The sequence below is a fragment of the Paramormyrops kingsleyae genome, unplaced genomic scaffold (genome assembly GCF_048594095.1).
Source record: "Paramormyrops kingsleyae isolate MSU_618 unplaced genomic scaffold, PKINGS_0.4 ups27, whole genome shotgun sequence".
In the NCBI taxonomy this organism is placed as follows: domain Eukaryota; kingdom Metazoa; phylum Chordata; class Actinopteri; order Osteoglossiformes; family Mormyridae; genus Paramormyrops; species Paramormyrops kingsleyae.
In genome coordinates, this window is record NW_027325965.1 from 126,931 (window position 1) to 150,568 (window position 23,638).

Genomic DNA, 23,638 nt, shown 5'->3' on the forward strand with positions numbered 1-23,638 from the left:
ATTTCTCAAAATTACCACACAGTGGAGAATTAATGCCGGCAGGATCTTACTGTCTACAAAGCAAGTTCAATGCAAGTATAACCTTCACAAGTAAGACGAAGCATGGCGGCGGAAAAGAACAACATTTTTATTTTACAATTACTTCAAAATTAGGAACAAAAATACGACCAAAAATTCTTTAGTTTGACATGTGATCAAAATACAGAGTAAACTAATACATGATAGCATGCATGCAAAAGATCAACGGCAGAACAGGGACTTTTAACGTTGTCTGCATTAAAAAGGAATTAACCATCCCTCTCAATATAAAATTGGGATAATTTTTTTCTCTTCAGAGGCCTCCATAGAATAGTGCATCCATCCCCTCACTCATGTGTATAGAGACGTATCCTAAGGCTCTGTCAGCAACATTCAGATCAACAACAGCATCAACAATTTCACAGCTAGTTTTAAAACTTGCTTAAACGCACAGTGATTGCAGAAAATGATAAACAAATTAGGTAATATTAATTAAATTATTAAATTGTGCAGATTAATAGTCAGAAAAGGTTTTTCAATTTTACATTATGATAAATGAGAACTATAGGTGATTACTAATTATTGTTAACTAATTTACTGTATGAATTTTTCCCCCTCGTTGTTAAAAATCATTATATGTCAGGGTGCCAGTCAGTGGAAGCACACAGACACGTTGGCCAGCTTTCCTATTCAACTACTTTTTGGTCATTTATTAAGTAACTGACTAATATTTTCCTGCGGGATCTTCTAATTATGTTGAAATAAAAATGTAACTTACAGCGTAAAAACATGGAATCCAGTCAGAAGCGCATGGGCCTCTTGTGCGGTGGAGGAGAACTTGAGCCGCTGGTGTCGTCGGGCTCGGCCTTGCGCTTCCTCTGACTGGTGCCAGCGGGCCTCTGAGGAGGCCTCTCCTCCTGCCTCATGCCCCATGTTCGCAGAGAACTGCTCACATGCACGGGGACATGCACGGACATGACCACGGTGTGGTCATCGCCGTAGTCCGTAATGCCCCAGAGTCCCTCGGGGATGCTGAGCTCATCCAGCTTCCGCAGGTAGTTGCGGCCTTCGATCTCAAGCTGCTGCCACGTGCTGTTAGGGCCCACAGGGATCCAGAAGGTGGAGCTGGAGGGCTCAGCATGTTCTGGCTCAATCTGACTTCCAGGTTGAGTGTCAGAAGCCACAGATAAGGATGGAGATGAGGGCTCATCTTCACCCCAGGCCAAGGGGAGAGCCTCAGGAAGCCCATTAGCATCCTCAGTCGTGGATGCTGGAGCTGCAGGGGAAGCCTCCCTTCTAGAGCTGGGTGATGGCAGCTCCTGTCCGTAATGGTCATCCTCCTCAGCTGGTGATTCTCCATCCCCATGCTGGACACCAGTCTCTGTACCATGATGTACCACTTGCAGCCGTGCAGTTGCTACGTGCAATAGGCTGGGATCCAACTCCTCCCCAGTGAGCCGCCAATAAAATGAAGGGACACTGAGGGCCAGAGACTGCAAGTTCTCCATGGTCAGTGGGCTCCTCTCGAAGTTCACAACCAGAATGGAGATGAACTTGTCCTCCACAAACTCATGAACTGGGACAAAATGGAACACAGAGAGATATATAAGAACATGACAATAACTGGATAAATACTCTACTACAAAATCAGTTTAAAATGAGTCCATGGGCTTCAGATTGTCAGATAAATGAAATAATGTTAATTACCGATTAAGCTAAGAAAGCTAAACCAGAAGACAACATCAATGCCTACGTTTACTCTCACACATATCCAAATGAATAAATATTAAATGAAACACATTTAGTCCTGCACTTTTGTCACTAACAGTGATCTTGCTTTTCATTTTCTTATTATTTAAACAAGATGAGCAAGAATGGGAGACAGAAGGGGAGTATAACGAACGGCATTTCCTATCACATCGTTACATTTTCTCATTTTAAAACTCTGCTTCCAATGTATCCGTTTGCAGTTCAAAATACATTTGTTTCTGTAGATAAAAGTTGAATTATTCAACAGGTCGGTTATTTTACCTCGAAAACCAAAGGTGTTACTTATCAGCTTTACCTCAAAACTAACAAGCATTAGGCCAATGCAGACTTGGCCGTTCATTTCGTCCGTCACATACCGGGAGCTACAACTTTATTATCATTTAATCACTATAATCATTAATACCTTCTGGATCCATGTTCTCCACGTTTAAGGAGTGATGGATTCGAAATCTCATCGAGTAACAGTCCTTTATCTCAACTATCTGCACCGTTTTGCCAAGAGCGAGAGTTTGCGCATCCAGAAAGTTTAACCGTTTTTGTTTTATTTCAAACTGCCTTCATTGACCGGAAACCGTAAATATTTTAAACTCTGCGCTAAGACACATTCGCATGGCGTTAGTTTTACCGATTCTGACGGGATAAGAAACGTGCGCAATTTCTCAAAATTACCACACAGTGGAGAATTAATGCCGGCAGGATCTTACTGTCTACAAAGCAAGTTCAATGCAAGCATAACCTTCACAAGTAAGACGAAGCATGGCGGCGGAAAAGAACAACATTTTTATTTTACAATTACTTCAAAATTAGGAACAAAAATACGACCAAAAATTCTTTAGTTTGACATGTGATCAAAATACAGAGTAAACTAATACATGATAGCATGCATGCAAAAGATCAACGGCAGAACAGGGACTTTTAACGTTGTCTGCATTAAAAAGGAATTAACCATCCCTCTCAATATAAAATTGGGATAATTTTTTTCTCTTCAGAGGCCTCCATAGAATAGTGCATCCATCCCCTCACTCATGTGTATAGAGACGTATCCTAAGGCTCTGTCAGCAACATTCAGATCAACAACAGCATCAACAATTTCACAGCTAGTTTTAAAACTTGCTTAAACGCACAGTGATTGCAGAAAATGATAAACAAATTAGGTAATATTAATTAAATTATTAAATTGTGCAGATTAATAGTCAGAAAAGGTTTTTCAATTTTACATTATGATAAATGAGAACTATAGGTGATTACTAATTATTGTTAACTAATTTACTGTATGAATTTTTCCCCCTCGTTGTTAAAAATCATTATATGTCAGGGTGCCAGTCAGTGGAAGCACACAGACACGTTGGCCAGCTTTCCTATTCAACTACTTTTTGGTCATTTATTAAGTAACTGACTAATATTTTCCTGCGGGATCTTCTAATTATGTTGAAATAAAAATGTAACTTACAGCGTAAAAACATGGAATCCAGTCAGAAGCGCATGGGCCTCTTGTGCGGTGGAGGAGAACTTGAGCCGCTGGTGTCGTCGGGCTCGGCCTTGCGCTTCCTCTGACTGGTGCCAGCGGGCCTCTGAGGAGGCCTCTCCTCCTGCCTCATGCCCCATGTTCGCAGAGAACTGCTCACATGCACGGGGACATGCACGGACATGACCACGGTGTGGTCATCGCCGTAGTCCGTAATGCCCCAGAGTCCCTCGGGGATGCTGAGCTCATCCAGCTTCCGCAGGTAGTTGCGGCCTTCGATCTCAAGCTGCTGCCACGTGCTGTTAGGGCCCACAGGGATCCAGAAGGTGGAGCTGGAGGGCTCAGCATGTTCTGGCTCAATCTGACTTCCAGGTTGAGTGTCAGAAGCCACAGATAAGGATGGAGATGAGGGCTCATCTTCACCCCAGGCCAAGGGGAGAGCCTCAGGAAGCCCATTAGCATCCTCAGTCGTGGATGCTGGAGCTGCAGGGGAAGCCTCCCTTCTAGAGCTGGGTGATGGCAGCTCCTGTCCGTAATGGTCATCCTCCTCAGCTGGTGATTCTCCATCCCCATGCTGGACACCAGTCTCTGTACCATGATGTACCACTTGCAGCCGTGCAGTTGCTACGTGCAATAGGCTGGGATCCAACTCCTCCCCAGTGAGCCGCCAATAAAATGAAGGGACACTGAGGGCCAGAGACTGCAAGTTCTCCATGGTCAGTGGGCTCCTCTCGAAGTTCACAACCAGAATGGAGATGAACTTGTCCTCCACAAACTCATGAACTGGGACAAAATGGAACACAGAGAGATATATAAGAACATGACAATAACTGGATAAATACTCTACTACAAAATCAGTTTAAAATGAGTCCATGGGCTTCAGATTGTCAGATAAATGAAATAATGTGAATTACCGATAAAGCTAAGAAAGCTAAACCAGAAGACAACATCCATGCATACGCTTACTCTCACACATATCCAAATGAATAAATATTAAATGAAACACATTTAGTCCTGCACTTTTGTCACTAACAGTGATCTTGCTTTTCATTTTCTTATTATTTAAACAAGATGAGCAAGAATGGGAGACAGAAGGGGAGTATAACGAACGGCATTTCCTATCACATCGTTACATTTTCTCATTTTAAAACTCTGCTTCCAATGTATCCGTTTGCAGTTCAAAATACATTTGTTTCTGTAGATAAAAGTTGAATTATTCAACAGGTCGGTTATTTTACCTCGAAAACCAAAGGTGTTACTTATCAGCTTTACCTCAAAACTAACAAGCATTAGGCCAATGCAGACTTGGCCGTTCATTTCGTCCGTCACATACCGGGAGCTACAACTTTATTATCATTTAATCACTATAATCATTAATACCTTCTGGATCCATGTTCTCCACGTTTAAGGAGTGATGGATTCGAAATCTCATCGAGTAACAGTCCTTTATCTCAACTATCTGCACCGTTTTGCCAAGAGCGAGAGTTTGCGCATCCAGAAAGTTTAACCGTTTTTGTTTTATTTCAAACTGCCTTCATTGACCGGAAACCGTAAATATTTTAAACTCTGCGCTAAGACACATTCGCATGGCGTTAGTTTTACCGATTCTGACGGGATAAGAAACGTGCGCAATTTCTCAAAATTACCACACAGTGGAGAATTAATGCCGGCAGGATCTTACTGTCTACAAAGCAAGTTCAATGCAAGCATAACCTTCACAAGTAAGACGAAGCATGGCGGCGGAAAAGAACAACATTTTTATTTTACAATTGCTTCAAAATTAGGAACAAAAATACGACCAAAAATTCTTTAGTTTGACATGTGATCAAAATACAGAGTAAACTAATACATGATAGCATGCATGCAAAAGATCAACGGCAGAACAGGGACTTTTAACGTTGTCTGCATTAAAAAGGAATTAACCATCCCTCTCAATATAAAATTGGGATAATTTTTTTCTCTTCAGAGGCCTCCATAGAATAGTGCATCCATCCCCTCACTCATGTGTATAGAGACGTATCCTAAGGCTCTGTCAGCAACATTCAGATCAACAACAGCATCAACAATTTCACAGCTAGTTTTAAAACTTGCTTAAACGCACAGTGATTGCAGAAAATGATAAACAAATTAGGTAATATTAATTAAATTATTAAATTGTGCAGATTAATAGTCAGAAAAGGTTATTGAATTTTACATTATGATAAATGAGAACTATACGTGATTACTAATTATTGTTAACTAATTTACTGTATGAATTTCTCCCCCTCGTTGTTAAAAATCATTATATGTCAGGGTGCCAGTCAGTGGAAGCACACAGACACGTTGGCCAGCTGTCCTATTCAACTACTTTTTGGTCATTTATTAAGTAACTGACTAATATTTTCCTGCGGGATCTTCTAATTATGTTGAAATAAAAATGGAACTTACAGCGTAAAAACATGGAATCCAGTCAGAAGCGCATGGGCCTCTTGTGCGGTGGAGGAGAACTTGAGCCGCTGGTGTCGTCAGGCTCGGCCTTGCGCTTCCTCTGACTGGTGCCAGCGGGCCTCTGAGGAGGCCTCTCCTCCTGCCTCATGCCCCATGTTCGCAGAGAACTGCTCACATGCACGGGGACATGCACGGACATGAGCACGGTGTGGTCATCACCGTAGTCCGTAATGCCCCAGAGTCCCTCGGGGATGCTGAGCTCATCCAGCTTCCGCAGGTAGTTGCGGCCTTCGATCTCAAGCTGCTGCCACGTGCTGTTAGGGCCCACAGGGATCCAGAAGGTGGAGCTGGAGGGCTCAGCATGTTCTGGCTCAATCTGACTTCCAGGTTGAGTGTCAGAAGCCACAGATAAGGATGGAGATGAGGGCTCATCTTCACCCCAGGCCAAGGGGAGAGCCTCAGGAAGCCCATTAGCATCCTCAGTCGTGGATGCTGGAGCTGCAGGGGAAGCCTCCCTTCTAGAGCTGGGTGATGGCAGCTCCTGTCCGTAATGGTCATCCTCCTCAGCTGGTGATTCTCCATCCCCATGCTGGACACCAGTCTCTGTACCATGATGTACCACTTGCAGCCGTGCAGTTGCTACGTGCAATAGGCTGGGATCCAACTCCTCCCCAGTGAGCCGCCAATAAAATGAAGGGACACTGAGGGCCAGAGACTGCAAGTTCTCCATGGTCAGTGGGCTCCTCTCGAAGTTCACGACCAGAATGGAGATGAACTTGTCCTCCACAAACTCATGAACTGGGACAAAATGGAACACAGAGAGATATATAAGAACATGACAATAACTGGATAAATACTCTACTACAAAATCAGTTTAAAATGAGTCCATGGGCTTCAGATTGTCAGATAAATGAAATTATGTGAATTACCGATAAAGCTAAGAAAGCTAAACCAGAAGACAACATCCATGCATACGCTTACTCTCACACATATCCAAATGAATAAATATTAAATGAAACACATTTAGTCCTGCACTTTTGTCACTAACAGTGATCTTGCTTTTCATTTTCTTATTATTTAAACAAGATGAGCAAGAATGGGAGACAGAAGGGGAGTATAACGAACGGCATTTCCTATCACATCGTTACATTTTCTCATTTTAAAACTCTGCTTCCAATGTATCCGTTTGCAGTTCAAAATACATTTGTTTCTGTAGATAAAAGTTGAATTATTCAACAGGTCGGTTATTTTACCTCGAAAACCAAAGGTGTTACTTATCAGCTTTACCTCAAAACTAACAAGCATTAGGCCAATGCAGACTTGGCCGTTCATTTCGTCTGTCACATACCGGGAGCTACAACTTTATTATCATTTAATCACTATAATCATTAATACCTTCTGGATCCATGTTCTCCACGTTTAAGGAGTGATGGATTCGAAATCTCATCGAGTAACAGTCCTTTATCTCAACTATCTGCACCATTTTGCCAAGAGCGAGAGTTTGCGCATCCAGAAAGTTTAACCGTTTTTGTTTTATTTCAAACTGCCTTCATTGACCGGAAACCGTAAATATTTTAAACTCTGCGCTAAGACACATTCGCATGGCGTTAGTTTTACCGATTCTGACGGGATAAGAAACGTGCGCAATTTCTCAAAATTACCACACAGTGGAGAATTAATGCCGGCAGGATCTTACTGTCTACAAAGCAAGTTCAATGCAAGCATAACCTTCACAAGTAAGACGAAGCATGGCGGCGGAAAAGAACAACATTTTTATTTTACAATTACTTCAAAATTAGGAACAAAAATACGACCAAAAATTCTTTAGTTTGACATGTGATCAAAATACAGAGTAAACTAATACATGATAGCATGCATGCAAAAGATCAACGGCAGAACAGGGACTTTTAACGTTGTCTGCATTAAAAAGGAATTAACCATCCCTCTCAATATAAAATTGGGATAATTTTTTTCTCTTCAGAGGCCTCCATAGAATAGTGCATCCATCCCCTCACTCATGTGTATAGAGACGTATCCTAAGGCTCTGTCAGCAACATTCAGATCAACAACAGCATCAACAATTTCACAGCTAGTTTTAAAACTTGCTTAAACGCACAGTGATTGCAGAAAATGATAAACAAATTAGGTAATATTAATTAAATTATTAAATTGTGCAGATTAATAGTCAGAAAAGGTTATTGAATTTTACATTATGATAAATGAGAACTATACGTGATTACTAATTATTGTTAACTAATTTACTGTATGAATTTCTCCCCCTCGTTGTTAAAAATCATTATATGTCAGGGTGCCAGTCAGTGGAAGCACACAGACACGTTGGCCAGCTGTCCTATTCAACTACTTTTTGGTCATTTATTAAGTAACTGACTAATATTTTCCTGCGGGATCTTCTAATTATGTTGAAATAAAAATGTAACTTACAGCGTAAAAACATGGAATCCAGTCAGAAGCGCATTGGCCTCTTGTGCGGTGGAGGAGAACTTGAGCCGCTGGTGTCGTCGGGCTCGGCCTTGCGCTTCCTCTGACTGGTGCCAGCGGGCCTCTGAGGAGGCCTCTCCTCCTGCCTCACGCCCCATGTTCGCAGAGAACTGCTCACATGCACGGGGACATGCACGGACATGACCACGGTGTGGTCATCACCGTAGTCCGTAATGCCCCAGAGTCCCTCGGGGATGCTGAGCTCATCCAGCTTCCGCAGGTAGTTGCGGCCTTCGATCTCAAGCTGCTGCCACGTGCTGTTAGGGCCCACAGGGATCCAGAAGGTGGAGCTGGAGGGCTCAGCATGTTCTGGCTCAATCTGACTTCCAGGTTGAGTGTCAGAAGCCACAGATAAGGATGGAGATGAGGGCTCATCTTCACCCCAGGCCAAGGGGAGAGCCTCAGGAAGCCCATTAGCATCCTCAGTCGTGGATGCTGGAGCTGCAGGGGAAGCCTCCCTTCTAGAGCTGGGTGATGGCAGCTCCTGTCCGTAATGGTCATCCACCTCAGCTGGTGATTCTCCATCCCCATGCTGGACACCAGTCTCTGTACCATGATGTACCACTTGCAGCCGTGCAGTTGCTACGTGCAATAGGCTGGGATCCAACTCCTCCCCAGTGAGCCGCCAATAAAATGAAGGGACACTGAGGGCCAGAGACTGCAAGTTGTCCATGGTCAGTGGGCTCCTCTCGAAGTTCACGACCAGAATGGAGATGAACTTGTCCTCCACAAACTCATGAACTGGGACAAAATGGAACACAGAGAGATATATAAGAACATGACAATAACTGGATAAATACTCTACTACAAAATCAGTTTAAAATGAGTCCATGGGCTTCAGATTGTCAGATAAATGAAATAATGTGAATTACCGATAAAGCTAAGAAAGCTAAACCAGAAGACAACATCCATGCATACGCTTACTCTCACACATATCCAAATGAATAAATATTAAATGAAACACATTTAGTCCTGCACTTTTGTCACTAACAGTGATCTTGCTTTTCATTTTCTTATTATTTAAACAAGATGAGCAAGAATGGGAGACAGAAGGGGAGTATAACGAACGGCATTTCCTATCACATCGTTACATTTTCTCATTTTAAAACTCTGCTTCCAATGTATCCGTTTGCAGTTCAAAATACATTTGTTTCTGTAGATAAAAGTTGAATTATTCAACAGGTCGGTTATTTTACCTCGAAAACCAAAGGTGTTACTTATCAGCTTTACCTCAAAACTAACAAGCATTAGGCCAATGCAGACTTGGCCGTTCATTTCGTCTGTCACATACCGGGAGCTACAACTTTATTATCATTTAATCACTATAATCATTAATACCTTCTGGATCCATGTTCTCCACGTTTAAGGAGTGATGGATTTGAAATCTCATCGAGTAACAGTCCTTTATCTCAACTATCTGCACCGTTTTGCCAAGAGCGAGAGTTTGCGCATCCAGAAAGTTTAACCGTTTTTGTTTTATTTCAAACTGCCTTCATTGACCGAAAACCGTAAATATTTTAAACTCTGCGCTAAGACACATTCGCATGGCGTTAGTTTTACCGATTCTGACGGGATAAGAAACGTGCGCAATTTCTCAAAATTACCACACAGTGGAGAATTAATGCCGGCAGGATCTTACTGTCTACAAAGCAAGTTCAATGCAAGTATAACCTTCACAAGTAAGACGAAGCATGGCGGCGGAAAAGAACAACATTTTTATTTTACAATTACTTCAAAATTAGGAACAAAAATACGACCAAAAATTCTTTAGTTTGACATGTGATCAAAATACAGAGTAAACTAATACATGATAGCATGCATGCAAAAGATCAACGGCAGAACAGGGACTTTTAACGTTGTCTGCATTAAAAAGGAATTAACCATCCCTCTCAATATAAAATTGGGATAATTTTTTTCTCTTCAGAGGCCTCCATAGAATAGTGCATCCATCCCCTCACTCATGTGTATAGAGACGTATCCTAAGGCTCTGTCAGCAACATTCAGATCAACAACAGCATCAACAATTTCACAGCTAGTTTTAAAACTTGCTTAAACGCACAGTGATTGCAGAAAATGATAAACAAATTAGGTAATATTAATTAAATTATTAAATTGTGCAGATTAATAGTCAGAAAAGGTTTTTCAATTTTACATTATGATAAATGAGAACTATAGGTGATTACTAATTATTGTTAACTAATTTACTGTATGAATTTTTCCCCCTCGTTGTTAAAAATCATTATATGTCAGGGTGCCAGTCAGTGGAAGCACACAGACACGTTGGCCAGCTGTCCTATTCAACTACTTTTTGGTCATTTATTAAGTAACTGACTAATATTTTCCTGCGGGATCTTCTAATTATGTTGAAATAAAAATGGAACTTACAGCGTAAAAACATGGAATCCAGTCAGAAGCGCATGGGCCTCTTGTGCGGTGGAGGAGAACTTGAGCCGCTGGTGTCGTCGGGCTCGGCCTTGCGCTTCCTCTGACTGGTGCCAGCGGGCCTCTGAGGAGGCCTCTCCTCCTGCCTCATGCCCCATGTTCGCAGAGAACTGCTCACATGCACGGGGACATGCACGGACATGACCACGGTGTGGTCATCACCGTAGTCCGTAATGCCCCAGAGTCCCTCGGGGATGCTGAGCTCATCCAGCTTCCGCAGGTAGTTGCGGCCTTCGATCTCAAGCTGCTGCCACGTGCTGTTAGGGCCCACAGGGATCCAGAAGGTGGAGCTGGAGGGCTCAGCATGTTCTGGCTCAATCTGACTTCCAGGTTGAGTGTCAGAAGCCACAGATAAGGATGGAGATGAGGGCTCATCTTCACCCCAGGCCAAGGGGAGAGCCTCAGGAAGCCCATTAGCATCCTCAGTCGTGGATGCTGGAGCTGCAGGGGAAGCCTCCCTTCTAGAGCTGGGTGATGGCAGCTCCTGTCCGTAATGGTCATCCACCTCAGCTGGTGATTCTCCATCCCCATGCTGGACACCAGTCTCTGTACCATGATGTACCACTTGCAGCCGTGCAGTTGCTACGTGCAATAGGCTGGGATCCAACTCCTCCCCAGTGAGCCGCCAATAAAATGAAGGGACACTGAGGGCCAGAGACTGCAAGTTCTCCATGGTCAGTGGGCTCCTCTCGAAGTTCACGACCAGAATGGAGATGAACTTGTCCTCCACAAACTCATGAACTGGGACAAAATGGAACACAGAGAGATATATAAGAACATGACAATAACTGGATAAATACTCTACTACAAAATCAGTTTAAAATGAGTCCATGGGCTTCAGATTGTCAGATAAATGAAATAATGTGAATTACCGATAAAGCTAAGAAAGCTAAACCAGAAGACAACATCCATGCATACGCTTACTCTCACACATATCCAAATGAATAAATATTAAATGAAACACATTTAGTCCTGCACTTTTGTCACTAACAGTGATCTTGCTTTTCATTTTCTTATTATTTAAACAAGATGAGCAAGAATGGGAGACAGAAGGGGAGTATAACGAACGGCATTTCCTATCACATCGTTACATTTTCTCATTTTAAAACTCTGCTTCCAATGTATCCGTTTGCAGTTCAAAATACATTTGTTTCTGTAGATAAAAGTTGAATTATTCAACAGGTCGGTTATTTTACCTCGAAAACCAAAGGTGTTACTTATCAGCTTTACCTCAAAACTAACAAGCATTAGGCCAATGCAGACTTGGCCGTTCATTTCGTCTGTCACATACCGGGAGCTACAACTTTATTATCATTTAATCACTATAATCATTAATACCTTCTGGATCCATGTTCTCCACGTTTAAGGAGTGATGGATTCGAAATCTCATCGAGTAACAGTCCTTTATCTCAACTATCTGCACCATTTTGCCAAGAGCGAGAGTTTGCGCATCCAGAAAGTTTAACCGTTTTTGTTTTATTTCAAACTGCCTTCATTGACCGGAAACCGTAAATATTTTAAACTCTGCGCTAAGACACATTCGCATGGCGTTAGTTTTACCGATTCTGACGGGATAAGAAACGTGCGCAATTTCTCAAAATTACCACACAGTGGAGAATTAATGCCGGCAGGATCTTACTGTCTACAAAGCAAGTTCAATGCAAGTATAACCTTCACAAGTAAGACGAAGCATGGCGGCGGAAAAGAACAACATTTTTATTTTACAATTACTTCAAAATTAGGAACAAAAATACGACCAAAAATTCTTTAGTTTGACATGTGATCAAAATACAGAGTAAACTAATACATGATAGCATGCATGCAAAAGATCAACGGCAGAACAGGGACTTTTAACGTTGTCTGCATTAAAAAGGAATTAACCATCCCTCTCAATATAAAATTGGGATAATTTTTTTCTCTTCAGAGGCCTCCATAGAATAGTGCATCCATCCCCTCACTCATGTGTATAGAGACGTATCCTAAGGCTCTGTCAGCAACATTCAGATCAACAACAGCATCAACAATTTCACAGCTAGTTTTAAAACTTGCTTAAACGCACAGTGATTGCAGAAAATGATAAACAAATTAGGTAATATTAATTAAATTATTAAATTGTGCAGATTAATAGTCAGAAAAGGTTATTGAATTTTACATTATGATAAATGAGAACTATACGTGATTACTAATTATTGTTAACTAATTTACTGTATGAATTTCTCCCCCTCGTTGTTAAAAATCATTATATGTCAGGGTGCCAGTCAGTGGAAGCACACAGACACGTTGGCCAGCTGTCCTATTCAACTACTTTTTGGTCATTTATTAAGTAACTGACTAATATTTTCCTGCGGGATCTTCTAATTATGTTGAAATAAAAATGGAACTTACAGCGTAAAAACATGGAATCCAGTCAGAAGCGCATGGGCCTCTTGTGCGGTGGAGGAGAACTTGAGCCGCTGGTGTCGTCAGGCTCGGCCTTGCGCTTCCTCTGACTGGTGCCAGCGGGCCTCTGAGGAGGCCTCTCCTCCTGCCTCACGCCCCATGTTCGCAGAGAACTGCTCACATGCACGGGGACATGCACGGACATGAGCACGGTGTGGTCATCACCGTAGTCCGTAATGCCCCAGAGTCCCTCGGGGATGCTGAGCTCATCCAGCTTCCGCAGGTAGTTGCGGCCTTCGATCTCAAGCTGCTGCCACGTGCTGTTAGGGCCCACAGGGATCCAGAAGGTGGAGCTGGAGGGCTCAGCATGTTCTGGCTCAATCTGACTTCCAGGTTGAGTGTCAGAAGCCACAGATAAGGATGGAGATGAGGGCTCATCTTCACCCCAGGCCAAGGGGAGAGCCTCAGGAAGCCCATTAGCATCCTCAGTCGTGGATGCTGGAGCTGCAGGGGAAGCCTCCCTTCTAGAGCTGGGTGATGGCAGCTCCTGTCCGTAATGGTCATCCTCCTCAGCTGGTGATTCTCCATCCCCATGCTGGACACCAGTCTCTGTACCATGATGTACCACTTGCAGCCGTGCAGTTGCTACGTGCAATAGGCTGGGATCCAACTCCTCCCCAGTGAGCCGCCAATAAAATGAAGGGACACTGAGGGCCAGAGACTGCAAGTTCTCCATGGTCAGTGGGCTCCTCTCGAAGTTCACGACCAGAATGGAGATGAACTTGTCCTCCACAAACTCATGAACTGGGACAAAATGGAACACAGAGAGATATATAAGAACATGACAATAACTGGATAAATACTCTACTACAAAATCAGTTTAAAATGAGTCCATGGGCTTCAGATTGTCAGATAAATGAAATTATGTGAATTACCGATAAAGCTAAGAAAGCTAAACCAGAAGACAACATCCATGCATACGCTTACTCTCACACATATCCAAATGAATAAATATTAAATGAAACACATTTAGTCCTGCACTTTTGTCACTAACAGTGATCTTGCTTTTCATTTTCTTATTATTTAAACAAGATGAGCAAGAATGGGAGACAGAAGGGGAGTATAACGAACGACATTTCCTATCACATCGTTACATTTTCTCATTTTAAAACTCTGCTTCCAATGTATCCGTTTGCAGTTCAAAATACATTTGTTTCTGTAGATAAAAGTTGAATTATTCAACAGGTCGGTTATTTTACCTCGAAAACCAAAGGTGTTACTTATCAGCTTTACCTCAAAACTAACAAGCATTAGGCCAATGCAGACTTGGCCGTTCATTTCGTCTGTCACATACCGGGAGCTACAACTTTATTATCATTTAATCACTATAATCATTAATACCTTCTGGATCCATGTTCTCCACGTTTAAGGAGTGATGGATTCGAAATCTCATCGAGTAACAGTCCTTTATCTCAACTATCTGCACCATTTTGCCAAGAGCGAGAGTTTGCGCATCCAGAAAGTTTAACCGTTTTTGTTTTATTTCAAACTGCCTTCATTGACCGGAAACCGTAAATATTTTAAACTCTGCGCTAAGACACATTCGCATGGCGTTAGTTTTACCGATTCTGACGGGATAAGAAACGTGCGCAATTTCTCAAAATTACCACACAGTGGAGAATTAATGCCGGCAGGATCTTACTGTCTACAAAGCAAGTTCAATGCAAGTATAACCTTCACAAGTAAGACGAAGCATGGCGGCGGAAAAGAACAACATTTTTATTTTACAATTACTTCAAAATTAGGAACAAAAATACGACCAAAAATTCTTTAGTTTGACATGTGATCAAAATACAGAGTAAACTAATACATGATAGCATGCATGCAAAAGATCAACGGCAGAACAGGGACTTTTAACGTTGTCTGCATTAAAAAGGAATTAACCATCCCTCTCAATATAAAATTGGGATAATTTTTTTCTCTTCAGAGGCCTCCATAGAATAGTGCATCCATCCCCTCACTCATGTGTATAGAGACGTATCCTAAGGCTCTGTCAGCAACATTCAGATCAACAACAGCATCAACAATTTCACAGCTAGTTTTAAAACTTGCTTAAACGCACAGTGATTGCAGAAAATGATAAACAAATTAGGTAATATTAATTAAATTATTAAATTGTGCAGATTAATAGTCAGAAAAGGTTATTGAATTTTACATTATGATAAATGAGAACTATACGTGATTACTAATTATTGTTAACTAATTTACTGTATGAATTTCTCCCCCTCGTTGTTAAAAATCATTATATGTCAGGGTGCCAGTCAGTGGAAGCACACAGACACGTTGGCCAGCTGTCCTATTCAACTACTTTTTGGTCATTTATTAAGTAACTGACTAATATTTTCCTGCGGGATCTTCTAATTATGTTGAAATAAAAATGTAACTTACAGCGTAAAAACATGGAATCCAGTCAGAAGCGCATGGGCCTCTTGTGCGGTGGAGGAGAACTTGAGCCGCTGGTGTCGTCGGGCTCGGCCTTGCGCTTCCTCTGACTGGTGCCAGCGGGCCTCTGAGGAGGCCTCTCCTCCTGCCTCACGCCCCATGTTCGCAGAGAACTGCTCACATGCACGGGGACATGCACGGACATGACCACGGTGTGGTCATCACCGTAGTCCGTAATGCCCCAGAGTCCCTCGGGGATGCTGAGCTCATCCAGCTTCCGCAGGTAGTTGCGGCCTTCGATCTCAAGCTGCTGCCACGTGCTGTTAGGGCCCACAGGGATCCAGAAGGTGGAGCTGGAGGGCTCAGCATGTTCTGGCTCAATCTGACTTCCAGGTTGAGTGTCAGAAGCCACAGATAAGGATGGAGATGAGGGCTCATCTTCACCCCAGGCCAAGGGGAGAGCCTCAGGAAGCCCATTAGCATCCTCAGTCGTGGATGCTGGAGCTGCAGGGGAAGCCTCCCTTCTAGAGCTGGGTGATGGCAGCTCCTGTCCGTAATGGTCATCCACCTCAGCTGGTGATTCTCCATCCCCATGCTGGACACCAGTCTCTGTACCATGATGTACCACTTGCAGCCGTGCAGTTGCTACGTGCAATAGGCTGGGATCCAACTCCTCCCCAGTGAGCCGCCAATAAAATGAAGGGACACTGAGGGCCAGAGACTGCAAGTTGTCCATGGTCAGTGGGCTCCTCTTGAAGTTCACGACCAGAATGGAGATGAACATGTCCTCCACAAACTCATGAACTGGGACAAAATGGAACACAGAGAGATATATAAGAACATGACAATAACTGGATAAATACTCTACTACAAAATCAGTTTAAAATGAGTCCATGGGCTTCAGATTGTCAGATAAATGAAATAATGTGAATTACCGATAAAGCTAAGAAAGCTAAACCAGAAGACAACATCCATGCATACGCTTACTCTCACACATATCCAAATGAATAAATATTAAATGAAACACATTTAGTCCTGCACTTTTGTCACTAACAGTGATCTTGCTTTTCATTTTCTTATTATTTAAACAAGATGAGCAAGAATGGGAGACAGAAGGGGAGTATAACGAACGGCATTTCCTATCACATCGTTACATTTTCTCATTTTAAAACTCTGCTTCCAATGTATCCGTTTGCAGTTCAAAATACATTTGTTTCTGTAGATAAAAGTTGAATTATTCAACAGGTCGGTTATTTTACCTCGAAAACCAAAGGTGTTACTTATCAGCTTTACCTCAAAACTAACAAGCATTAGGCCAATGCAGACTTGGCCGTTCATTTCGTCTGTCACATACCGGGAGCTACAACTTTATTATCATTTAATCACTATAATCATTAATACCTTCTGGATCCATGTTCTCCACGTTTAAGTTGTGATGGATTCGAAATCTCATCGAGTAACAGTCCTTTATCTCAACTATCTGCACCATTTTGCCAAGAGCGAGAGTTTGCGCATCCAGAAAGTTTAACCGTTTTTGTTTTATTTCAAACTGCCTTCATTGACCGAAAACCGTAAATATTTTAAACTCTGCGCTAAGACACATTCGCATGGCGTTAGTTTTACCGATTCTGACGGGATAAGAAACGTGCGCAATTTCTCAAAATTACCACACAGTGGAGAATTAATGCCGGCAGGATCTTACTGTCTACAAAGCAAGTTCAATGCAAGTATAACCTTCACAAGTAAGACGAAGCATGGCGGCGGAAAAGAACAACATTTTTATTTTACAATTACTTCAAAATTAGGAACAAAAATACGACCAAAAATTCTTTAGTTTGACATGTGATCAAAATACAGAGTAAACTAATACATGATAGCATGCATGCAAAAGATCAACGGCAGAACAGGGACTTTTAACGTTGTCTGCATTAAAAAGGAATTAACCATCCCTCTCAATATAAAATTGGGATAATTTTTTTCTCTTCAGAGGCCTCCATAGAATAGTGCATCCATCCCCTCACTCATGTGTATAGAGACGTATCCTAAGGCTCTGTCAGCAACATTCAGATCAACAACAGCATCAACAATTTCACAGCTAGTTTTAAAACTTGCTTAAACGCACAGTGATTGCAGAAAATGATAAACAAATTAGGTAATATTAATTAAATTATTAAATTGTGCAGATTAATAGTCAGAAAAGGTTATTGAATTTTACATTATGATAAATGAGAACTATACGTGATTACTAATTATTGTTAACTAATTTACTGTATGAATTTCTCCCCCTCGTTGTTAAAAATCATTATATGTCAGGGTGCCAGTCAGTGGAAGCACACAGACACGTTGGCCAGCTGTCCTATTCAACTACTTTTTGGTCATTTATTAAGTAACTGACTAATATTTTCCTGCGGGATCTTCTAATTATGTTGAAATAAAAATGTAACTTACAGCGTAAAAACATGGAATCCAGTCAGAAGCGCATGGGCCTCTTGTGCGGTGGAGGAGAACTTGAGCCGCTGGTGTCGTCGGGCTCGGCCTTGCGCTTCCTCTGACTGGTGCCAGCGGGCCTCTGAGGAGGCCTCTCCTCCTGCCTCATGCCCCATGTTCGCAGAGAACTGCTCACATGCACGGGGACATGCACGGACATGACCACGGTGTGGTCATCACCGTAGTCCGTAATGCCCCAGAGTCCCTCGGGGATGCTGAGCTCATCCAGCTTCCGCAGGTAGTTGCGGCCTTCGATCTCAAGCTGCTGCCATGTGCTGTTAGGGCCCACAAGGATCCAGAAGGTGGAGCTGGAGGGCTCAGCATGTTCTGGCTCAATCTGACTTCCAGGTTGAGTGTCAGAAGCCACAGATAATGATGGAGATGAGGGCTCATCTTCACCCCAGGCCAAGGGGAGAGCCTCAGGAAGCCCATTAGCATCCTCAGTCGTGGATGCTGGAGCTGCAGGGGAAGCCTCCCTTCTAGAGCTGGGTGATGGCAGCTCCTGTCCGTAATGGTCATCCTCCTCAGCTGGTGATTCTCCATCCCCATGCTGGACACCAGTCTCTGTACCATGATGTACCACTTGCAGCCATGCAGTTGCTACGTGCAATAGGCTGGGATCCAACTCCTCCCCAGTGAGCCGCCAATAAAATGAAGGGACACTGAGGGCCAGAGACTGCAAGTTCTCCATGGTCAGTGGGCTCCTCTCGAAGTTCACGACCAGAATGGAGATGAACTTGTCCTCCACAAACTCATGAACTGGGACAAAATGGAACACAGAGAGATATATAAGAACATGACAATAACTGGATAAATACTCTACTACAAAATCAGTTTAAAATGAGTCCATGGGCTTCAGATTGTCAGATAAATGAAATAATGTGAATTACCGATAAAGCTAAGAAAGCTAAACCAGAAGACAACATCCATGCATACGCTTACTCTCACACATATCCAAATGAATAAATATTAAATGAAACACATTTAGTCCTGCACTTTTGTCACTAACAGTGATCTTGCTTTTCATTTTCTTATTATTTAAACAAGATGAACAAGAATGGGAGACAGAAGGGGAGTATAACGAACGGCATTTCCTATCACATCGTTACATTTTCTCATTTTAAAACTCTGCTTCCAATGTATCCGTTTGCAGTTCAAAATACATTTGTTTCTGTAGATTAAAGTTGAATTATTCAACAGGTCGGTTATTTTACCTCGAAAACCAAAGGTGTTACTTATCAGCTTTACCTCAAGACTAACAAGCATTAGGCCAATGCAGACTTGGCCGTTCATTTCGTCTGTCACATACCGGGAGCTACAACTTTATTATCATTTAATCACTATAATCATTAATACCTTCTGGATCCATGTTCTCCACGTTTAAGGAGTGATGGATTCGAAATCTCATCGAGTAACAGTCCTTTATCTCAACTATCTGCACCGTTTTGCCAAGAGCGAGAGTTTGCGCATCCAGAAAGTTTAACCGTTTTTGTTTTATTTCAAACTGCCTTCATTGACCGGAAACCGTAAATATTTTAAACTCTGCGCTAAGACACATTCGCATGGCGTTAGTTTTACCGATTCTGACGGGATAAGAAACGTGCGCAATTTCTCAAAATTACCACACAGTGGAGAATTAATGCCGGCAGGATCTTACTGTCTACAAAGCAAGTTCAATGCAAGTATAACCTTCACAAGTAAGACGAAGCATGGCGGCGGAAAAGAACAACATTTTTATTTTACAATTACTTCAAAATTAGGAACAAAAATACGACCAAAAATTCTTTAGTTTGACATGTGATCAAAATACAGAGTAAACTAATACATGATAGCATGCATGCAAAAGATCAACGGCAGAACAGGGACTTTTAACGTTGTCTGCATTAAAAAGGAATTAACCATCCCTCTCAATATAAAATTGGGATAATTTTTTTCTCTTCAGAGGCCTCCATAGAATAGTGCATCCATCCCCTCACTCATGTGTATAGAGACGTATCCTAAGGCTCTGTCAGCAACATTCAGATCAACAACAGCATCAACAATTTCACAGCTAGTTTTAAAACTTGCTTAAACGCACAGTGATTGCAGAAAATGATAAACAAATTAGGTACTATTAATTAAATTATTAAATTGTGCAGATTAATAGTCAGAAAAGGTTTTTCAATTTTACATTATGATAAATGAGAACTATAGGTGATTACTAATTATTGTTAACTAATTTACTGTATGAATTTTTCCCCCTCGTTGTTAAAAATCATTATATGTCAGGGTGCCAGTCAGTGGAAGCACAAAGACACGTTGGCCTGCTGTCCTATTCAACTACTTTTTGGTCATTTATTAAGTAACTGACTAATATTTTCCTCCGGGATCTTCTAATTATGTTGAAATAAAAATGTAACTTACAGCGTAAAAACATGGAATCAAGTCAAAAGCGCATGGGCCTCTTGTGCGGTGGAGGAGAACTTGAGCCGCTGGTGTCGTCGGGCTCGGCCTTGCGCTTCTTCTGTCTGGTGCCAGCGGGCCTCTGAGGAGGCCTCTCCTCCTGCCTCACGCCCCATGTTCGCAGAGAACTGCTCACATGCACGGAGACATGCACGGACATGACCACGGTGTGATCATCACCGTAGTCCGTAATGCTCCAGAGTCCATCGGAGATGCTGAGCTCATCCAGCTTCCGCAGGTAGTTGCGGCCTTCGATCTCAAGCTGCTGCCACGTGCTGTTAGGGCCCACAGGGATCCAGAAGGTGGAGCTGGAGGGCTCAGCATGTTCTGGCTCAATCTGACTTCCAGGTTGAGTGTCAGAAGGCACAGATAAGGACGGAGATGAGGGCTCATCTTCACCCCAGGCCAAGGGGAGAGCCTCAGGAAGCCCATTAGCATCCTCAGTCGTGGATGCTGGAGCTGCAGGGGAAGCCTCCCTTATAGAGCTGGATGATGGCAGCTCCTGTCCGTAATGGTCATCCTCCTCAGCTGGTGATTCTCCATCCCCATGCTGGACACCAGTCTCTGTACCATGAGGTACCACTTGCAGTCGTGCAGGTGCTACGTGCAATAGGCTGGGATCCAGCTCCTCCCCAGTGAGCCGCCAATAAAATGAAGGGACACTGAGGGCCAGAGACTGCAAGTTCTCCATGGTCAGTGGGCTCCTCTCGAAGTTCACGACCAGAATGGAGATGAACTTGTCCTCCAAAAACTCATGAACTGGGACAAAATGGAACACAGAGAGATATATAAGAACATGACAATAACTGGATAAATACTCTACTACAAAATCCGTTTAAAATGAGTCCATGGGCTTCAGATTGTCAGATAAATGAAATAATGTGAATTACCGATAAAGCTAAGAAAGCTAAACCAGAAGACAACATCCATGCATACGCTTACTCTCACACATATCCAAATGAATAAATATTAAATGAAACACATTTAGTCCTGCACTTTTGTCACTAACAGTGATCTTGCTTTTCATTTTCTTATTATTTAAACAAGATGAGCAAGAATGGGAGACAGAAGGGGAGTATAACGAACGGCATTTCCTATCACATCGTTACATTTTCTCATTTTAAAACTCCGCTTCCAATGTATCCGTTTGCAGTTCTAAATACATTCGTTTCTGTAGATAAAACTTGAATTATTCAACCGGTCGGTTATTTTACCTCGAAAACCAAATGTGTTACTTATCAGCTTTACCTCAAAACTAACAAGCATTAGGCCAATGCAGACTTGGCCGTTCATTTCGTTTGTCACATACCAGGAGCTACAACTTTATTATCATTTAATCATTATAATCATTAATACCTTCTGGATCCATGTTCTCCATGTTTAAGGAGTGATGGATTCGAATTCTCATCGAATAACAGTCCTTTATCTCGACTATCTGCACCATCTTGCCAAGAGCGAGAGTTTGCGCATCCAGAAAGTTTAAACGTTTTTGTTTTATTTCAAACTGACTTCATTGAACGGAAACCGTAAATATTCTAAACTCTGCGCTAAGACACATTCGCATGGCGTTAGTTATACCGATTCTGACGGGATAAGAAACGTGCGCAATTTCTCAAAATTACCACACAGTGCAGAATTAATGCCGGCAGGATCTTACTGTCTACAAAGCAAGTTCAATGCAAGCATAACCTTCACAAGTAAGACGAAGCATGGCGGCGGAAAAGAACAACATTTTTATTTTACAATTACTTCAAAATTAGGAACAAAAATACGACCAAAAATTCTTTAGTTTGACATGTGATCAAAATACAGAGTAAACTAATACATGATAGCATGCATGCAAAAGATCAACGGCAGAACTGGGACTTTTAACGCAGTCTGCATTAAAATGGAATTAACCATCCCTCTCAATATAAAATTGGGATAATTTTTTCTCTTCAGAGGCCTCCATAGAATAGTGCATCCATCCCCTCACTCATCTGTATGAAGACGTATCCTAAGGCTCCGTCAGCAACATTCAGATCAACAACAGCATCAACAATTTCACAGCTAGTTTTAAAACTTGCTTTAACGCACAGTGATTGCAGAAAATGATAAACAATTTAGGTAATATTAATTAAATTATTAAAATGTGCAGATTAATAGTCAGAAATGGTTTTTGAATTTTACATCATGATAAATTCGAACTATACGTGATTACTAATTATTGTTAACTAATTTACTGTATGAATTTTTCCCCCTCGTTGTCAGGGTGCCAGTCAGTGGAAGAACACAGACACGTTGGCCAGCTGTCCTATTCATTCAGCACCAGCCCATCTAGTAGAGAATTCAGCACCACGGACAGTGACCTGTGTTACTATGACATCAGGTTCCTTCATTGGCTCTATATGTTTTTCTAGAAATAACTAAATGGCTCTGTTGCAGAAATTTCCAGCCATAGACTTGGTTCCTGTATGAAGAGGATATTTTATTTTTACTCAGACCTACAGAAAACCAGCTCTGCACGCGATCTCCCCTTTACTGCTGGAGCAGGGCACACGCAGATCAACAAGTGACAATGCAGCAAATACAGATGAACAATTTCTCACAGCTTCAGAAGGAGTCAGATTACTTTGTAATTCAGAGTTTGTCTAAGACTTCTGCTAGAACATTTTGTGCACTTGAGCCTACTTTCAAAATGTATGGCACCTGGGTCTACTAAAACAAGGTGATGCTGCCTGAACCACCAACCAAGGCTGGGGAGGAAAGGGAGGAATACTAGCCAAAGCAAGGAAGAAAAGCAGCCCACCCTATCTCATGGTCATGAATACAAGAGTTAGGGAGTGTTATGAAGAAGACACCACACTTAAGACCACACAGTGAATTACACCAGAGAGAGTTATTGCATTCTAGCTGTGTTACGTAACATTCCTCAGCCTTCGGTTTTTTCCACACTATGAAGGACATAATTCAGGGTGACAAACAAAACAGCGGAACTGTAGGGCAGCCATTTATTTGTTTCAGTAGTTTTAAGAAAACTTGAACATAAAATGTTTGTTTTGCTTAGATATAAGTCCAGTTGTAGCAGACTTATATTGGCTTTAAGTGATGGATGTTGCTTGTGTTAATACTGCTTTGATTTTGAGGATGAAGTCTGAAGTGTAGGTGACATAGAAGCATGTAGTTTGATGTTTGGAGGTTGTAGTTTTTCATGGGACAATTTGAATATGGAGTACTGGTGTTGTACTTTTTAAGAGGACAGCTCACGAAAACTAATACAGAGTATTA

General features: G+C 42.0%; 1 protein-coding gene across 1 annotated transcript; it reads right to left on the reverse strand.

The window, feature by feature from the left end:
• Window positions 1-1,733: 1,733 nt before the first annotated feature.
• On the reverse strand, window positions 1,734-21,854 carry LOC140583958 (uncharacterized). Its single transcript, XM_072707880.1, has 3 exons — window positions 21,728-21,854; window positions 20,508-21,130; window positions 1,734-1,742 (listed from the first exon to the last, which is right to left on the reverse strand). The coding sequence occupies exons 1-3, from the start codon at window positions 21,813-21,815 to the stop codon at window positions 1,734-1,736; spliced, it is 720 nt and encodes a 239-aa protein (XP_072563981.1). The 5' UTR covers window positions 21,816-21,854.
• Between the last annotated feature and the right edge of the window lie 1,784 nt (window positions 21,855-23,638).